The 6,619-nt window shown below is 38.3% G+C and overlaps 1 protein-coding gene across 1 annotated transcript; it reads right to left on the reverse strand.

Moving 5' to 3' along the window:
- Positions 1-467: 467 nt before the first annotated feature.
- On the reverse strand, positions 468-2,819 carry LOC113239971 (trehalase-like). The gene has a single exon (XM_026477160.1). It carries the CDS (start codon positions 2,442-2,444, stop codon positions 630-632), a length of 1,815 nt encoding a protein of 604 aa, XP_026332945.1. The 5' UTR covers positions 2,445-2,819; the 3' UTR covers positions 468-629.
- Between the last annotated feature and the right edge of the window lie 3,800 nt (positions 2,820-6,619).

Genomic DNA, 6,619 nt, shown 5'->3' on the forward strand with positions numbered 1-6,619 from the left:
CTTGGATCTAAATATTACTTCCGTTGTATGTCGTAATTACAGAGTGACTCGCCGACTGGCAATGAATTATAGTCCACCGAAAAAAATATAGGACAGCCTTGGTTTAGACTGTATTCATGTTGTACGTTTTTATAATACCTTACAATGACAAATCTGCTTTGCATTTGACACCGACCTTAATGTCAATGGTGTAGACAATTAAATCTCAAGTTCAACGTGCTGTTAACAGTACTTTGACCTTTATATGCAATTATAGTACTGAAATTCAATCTTTACTTTGTGTTATTATTCAAATATGCATAAGATTATCAATAGTAATAGAACTTAATGTTATTCAGAAAGACAGTATGGTAAGTACGAATTATTTTTATCATGGATATTAAAATAAAACAGGACAATAAAAATTACAAAAATATTTTACTTAGACAGTTATAAGTTATATTAAAACAATACATATAAAAGTAGCATCACGTTTGACTTACAACTAGGTGAACAATAAATAACAATTATCACGCTTGCGCAGTATAAGCAACACATGAACAGAACGAGAACAATTTTGTTCGAATATCTTTAATACCTGCAATACCTTTGTAAATTTTTCCTAGGACGTTTGAAAGTTCTTTTTAAAATTACACTATAGTTACTGAAGGTGGTGTGTTGAAAACGATCCGCCGCGGCGCTGGCGCCGGCATACAAGGATCCTCAAGGTATTTCCGCACGCGCGAGGATGACCGCCTGCACGGCTCCACAATCAAACTATCACCATACCTTTGCAAAAGCTCGAGAACCACTCCATTAGTCCACCCAAATCCATCCTGAACAGTATACTCTCCTCCGCTACCCTCCTTGCCCGGTTTGAGCGCACAATACTTCTCAAACATCTTTTGAGTTTCACAATATCCTATGTAGTTCGAGCGCACCCAAGATTGCGCCTGTTCTCTAGCTAAAATCTTCGCCTCTTTATTCCCGCTTAATTCCAAACCACCGATTAAAATACTCTGTGAAGGAGACCACGCGTTAGGAAAGTCCCATTGCTGCTTCGAGTAGAACATTGATGATGGTACACCACCAGGGAAATTCAAAGCACCTGATGACAGTAAATATTTAACTAGACGTGCAGCGAATTTCTCCGCGTCAATAGTCTCAACGGCGCCGGCCCACAGCGGCGCCGCACAGCTGGGATAAAAATGCCTCCTTAGAGATTTTGCATTAATATCGTAGTCGAACCAGGAGCCCTCTATTTCATCCCACAATACATGCTCGATTGCCTTACGCCAATTGTATGCGTAATTCGACCACTTATAAGCCTTCTGCCCGTCCTTAAGTCGACTGTACATGTCACTGGTAAGTTGCAGAGCTCCAGCAAAAATAGCGTTCAAATCAACAGGAAAAATTCTAGTCGCATGCACGTCGGTCAAATGTCCTGTAGTATTGCTGGCTGTGATGAACCATCTAGATGAGAAGTCCCATCCACTCTCCGCTGCGCTTTTCATTTCATGGTAAAAATCTTCACGTGCACGGGGTGGTAAATATTCAGCGTTGTTGTAATCTTCACGATACGACTCCGGACGAGGACCTCTACCATTTCTATCGGCGTAATAGCGCAACAATGTATACGTGTGTCCTTTAACGAAAACCGTTTGTTTTTTTGTATCCAACCAGTATCGTAACTCCTTTTCGACAGTGCCTATGTTTCGTCTCAACCATTTTAGGTCTTGTGTAAAATAAAAATAATTTGCCACCATGGCTGCTAGTAAAGGAGGTTGACTTCGACCTAAATAGTACAATCGACTGCCATTTGGAATATATCCGTAAGTTTCAACAAGATGAAGCAAGTTCTCAATTACGCCTCTAGCTGTTTCTGGCATGTTACTGATGAGAAGTCCTCGCACAATCCAATACGTATCCCAGTAGTATAATTCCTTGAACCGCCCGCCAGGAACAATGAACCCGTTTGGCACGTACAAGAAGCTGTAACGATCTGGATATTTACTCACGTCCTTGCTAACTTTCCGTCCTAGCTTTCCCCAAATTTGAACTACGCTTTTAGCAAATTGTCTTAAATTTGGATCTATGATTCTCTGAAACAACGGTGATTCGGGGGATCGACTAAAATCTGGCGGAATCCAAGGTTCAAGTTCATCTCCTTCTGTAAAATGTCCGTCCACAAACTCACGCAACTGCTCCAATGTCGGTTGTTGACCTGTTTTATTAAGTAACTTTGCAAAGTCGGCCAATGTTGCATTTTCTGAATACAATTGTTTGAGATCGACAAATGTTTTCGAATCGTTAAAAACACCCGCAAGTTGAACTTTACGTAAAAGTTCACCGGTGCAGTAGATGGAGGAGTTGCAGATTGGAACGGCGAAAGCGTGAGTGTACGCTCCAAGGAGACCAAGCACTGGGTAGAGTGGCATAAAGCGGTGTAGCCGGCGTATCAGCATGATGAGTTTTGCCGCTTACATCGAGCGCGGAAATACGCGCCGGCGAACGTAATTTGAGTACAAGCGCCGTGGGTCGAGGACAAATGTCGCGGACGGAGTGACCGCATGGCATGCCTGCGACAGCTATTAAACCCTTCACGCGACCCATAACAAATGCACATTACTGTGTCAATATGAGCTAGACATCGACGGCAGGCGGACGGTGAGTGTAAGAATACCGCTACATTCCAACGTTATCATGTCGCTAATGTAACACAGTTGTCGGTATAAAGCGTCCAAGATACGCACGTTATAACTAGGTCACAATCAAGATTTTGTCCACAAATACTTATCAGCGTACGAAAAACTGGGGTAAATTATCGCAGAAAACACATGCTCGCCTCTTAGTAGAACTGTCAAACTGAATGAAAGTATAGTCACTTTAGAGTTATTATTATTTTTCTGTGTTACGGAAATATGGAGCTTGTCTATGCTTGCGCGATCCGAGCGCCACCAATGAGATCATCAGCTCAACAGGGCGCGAGGTAGAGTGCGCATGCGTGTAATGTAATTCGTTGCGTCACTCACAATACATTATGAAACGAATTGCCCGCGTCCTCGCCCGTACTCGTGTGCGAAAGTTAGATAACGGTTTTAAAAATAATTTTGTTACTTTTAAAGTATATATGTAGCATGATGGATTTTAGCGAACTAACTGAAACTCAATACATTTTGGCTAATTAATTATTAGAACAATGTTATACAAAAGACAATTTGGGTTAATAAACATTGCATCGACTCTACACCTACAAAAGACGTCAAGCAATGAATACAAAAGTGTATTTGCTACTGAGTCTCATTAAACAAATGCATTTCAAACGATAAGTTTTTTTTTATTTCATTGGACGTTTGTATTTAATTTAGATGGTCGTAACCTTGGATGGTCTTACAAAGTTTAAGCCTTAGAAAAATTTCTAACCAACCTTATTCAAAGTATTAGTATTACTGCGTTATTTGCTAAGCTACCGAAAACTTTTGCACAAATAAAAACACAGAACCAACCGAATAAAATACTGAAAGTTTGGAAAAATCTTGCTGACGTAATAATACATACCTCAACTTAACTTAATTTGTGTTGTACCGAAAAGTATTGGTAGCCGTATTTATTTACCTAGGTATTATAAATTTAAAAACGACTTTAAACATTTCATAAACTTTGGTGCTTGTTAATTAATGGTGACAACATAACAACTCTACTAAGAAATATTAAAATTTACTTGTAATCAATCAATTATAATCATTATACTATATTATAATAATTATGAATGTAATGAAAAAAAAACTCTTAAAATTATATAATTTGACACTAAATGGATCGGGGCGGTTTAGTAGCAGTAGAGCGCCAAGCAGTAATGTCAGCATTACTGTGTTCCGGTTTTGAAGGGTAAGGGCGCTGGGGAAATTACAGGCACATGGTACTTGTTATGTCTCAGGGTGACGGGCGCAGTGGCAGTGCCCCTCAGATCTTTGCGATTTAAAGCTCTAAGTGACACTGCAACTGTTATGGACAGGCGTGTAGCTTACCATCAGGCACACGACTTGTTCGTCCTATATGCTCTAAGTAAGGTCCTGTCATTTGATATTATAAAAAAAAATTGTAGCCATTGTAGTCAGAGCTCGATAAAAAAATTTGTCAAAGTAGCATCGCGTTCAGTTTCGGCGGGCCGAATGGTAATGGTTATTTTTATTAAAATCGAGTGTTAAAAAAGTAAATCTAAAACCAATAATATAATGTATCGGTTCCTGCAGCGTGATTTTTTTTTTTTAGAATATGTATATATTTTCGATTAGTTTGTATTTCTTCCGGAAGTTAGTAGGAATACATGGTATGGCGTAACGGGCTGGTGTCCGCAATTCATCGTCTCGTCAGGAGCCTATTTTACAGTATTTGTTTTTGGAATTGTTATCTGAATAAATTCTTGGTTGGGGCCAAACCACTTTTGCACTGACAGCCTCAATTATAGTATATTTTATTTAAAAGATAGAACTTGGTATTGACCAAAAAGTGTTGTATTAAACATTTAGTAAAACTACGTTTGGTTTTATATTTAAAGAATCAACGTAAGGTTGAAAGGAAAACATGAGGCTGGGTGATAGGATTTCTATCGACAGTGAACGAGTGTTTACCATTGCTAGCTTTCATGTTGCGAAATATTAAAGAACTATGCTTTGGAAATAGTCTAATAACCTTTGGTGCACAATCATATGGATTATCCATTGTATTGAGGAAATTCAGAACAAGTTTCTTTACAAAGTTTTTTTCATTTCATTTACCATACGATCTGCTATGCGGAAAGGTTAACTCATTTTAATATATTATTATTATCACAGCCTTCAATTTTTATTACCAATATCTGTCCCTCATGTCGCAAATAAGCTTAAAAAACGTCTAGACAATCAGGTAGGCTGCATAATTATACAAACTTTTGCAATGGAATTGAGGAAAACCAACTATGGGAGGAGTTGTCTCCGCTTTACGCCATCTAAAGGATGATTTTTTTAACCGACTTCAAAAAATAAAGAGGTTTACGTTCGGCTGTATGTAAGTATGTTTTATGTATGTTGTCTGATTTCTCTGTCAATTGTAGACCGATTTTGAAATTTCTTTTTTTGTTTGTAAGGGTGCACTCTCGAGGTAGTCCCGTTATCACCAAGTCAGAATCTGATGAGGGGATTCCATGGAAATTGAGCGAAATCCTTAACTTGTATTGGCATGTACAGTGTATTCACCGATTTCTGTCTAGAAAATTGTGGAAAAATTTAGGTTCATTAAAATTATAGGTAATAATAGGTTTGGACCGGAATAGGTAACGTTGTAATTGTGTAAATAAACCATAAATGTAGATAGATTGATTAATAAGTTATTACAATATTGTGTACAAAACGAAATAAGATAAAAATAAATAAAAAAAAGAATTACATACATTGTTATCGTTTGGATTAAATCTCTGCTGTTTGTGGTTTTTGAAGTTGAATTATTTTTTTTTAATTGTGAATAGATATTTTTGTTTTTACAATTATCTTTAATTCAGTGTCACACATTTTTTTTTCATATTTGTAATAATTAAGCACTCATAACATTTCGACCAGGGCAGGCCAGAGTATTTAATCCCCAATTGGGGCTTTTCGTTTATTCAGTGCAAATCTAACTAAATGTAACTATTATAGTCTAGTGTAACGAAAGCAGTACAGATTGGCGGACAAAAGAAATTCAAATGAAAATGTCGTTAATTCAATGTTTTTGATTAACAATTAAAACTGACAATTATGATAAATTTATAGGGCATATGGGGGTGGGTTAGGGGGTGGGTTAGGGGATGGGTTAGGGCCTTCTCTTGACCGACCCCCTGACCGACCCCCTAACCAACCCCCTGACTGACCCCCTGACCGACTCCCTGACCGACCCACTGATCGACCACCTGACCGACCTCCTGACCGACCCCCTGGCCGACCCCCTGACCGCCCCCTGACCGAACACCTGACCGACCCCCTAACCCACCCCCTAACCCATATTCATAATGACACTTTTATTCGGTACTTTCGGTTATAATTGTTAGTTTCAATTGTTTCTTAAAACTAAAAAAATTAAATGCTATTAAAATCAATTCAATTGAAATCAATTGATTTCAAAATGAATTGATTTTTTTATCTGATTGAATTTCTGATTGAAATTTAATTGACTGGCGCCCAATACTGGTCTTGGATTCGGAATGAATCGCGTGTAGTGCGCAAACGCGCTAACTTAATACAGTAACGAGATTCTAGTGTGTACGCGTGAAACAGTCTTCATTCGCTGGAATGAGTATCTGGTTATCGTCAGCTCACTACGAACCGCACGCCTTCCGCTCGCGGCAAACTCACGTACCACGTACACACTATGATTTTTGGTAACATCACGCAACGGTTACTCGCTAGTGAGTATCCGGCTTAAGATGTAAGGTGATTGAATGTTAAATCGTGACTATCTACTTGTATTTTCCTTAACTTTGTACTGTTTAAAATGGTATTATTACTCTACTACTACCATTTGGTGTGGTACACGTAATCATGTTTAAGTTTATAAAGTTATTAATAGATTCAGGCGTTACTTTGCGGAAGTCCTTGTTAATACAAATGGAAGTAAATTAATTTGCTAC

This window comes from Hyposmocoma kahamanoa, unplaced genomic scaffold (genome assembly GCF_003589595.1).
Source record: "Hyposmocoma kahamanoa isolate Upper Pololo Valley unplaced genomic scaffold, ASM358959v1 119, whole genome shotgun sequence".
Taxonomy (NCBI): domain Eukaryota; kingdom Metazoa; phylum Arthropoda; class Insecta; order Lepidoptera; family Cosmopterigidae; genus Hyposmocoma; species Hyposmocoma kahamanoa.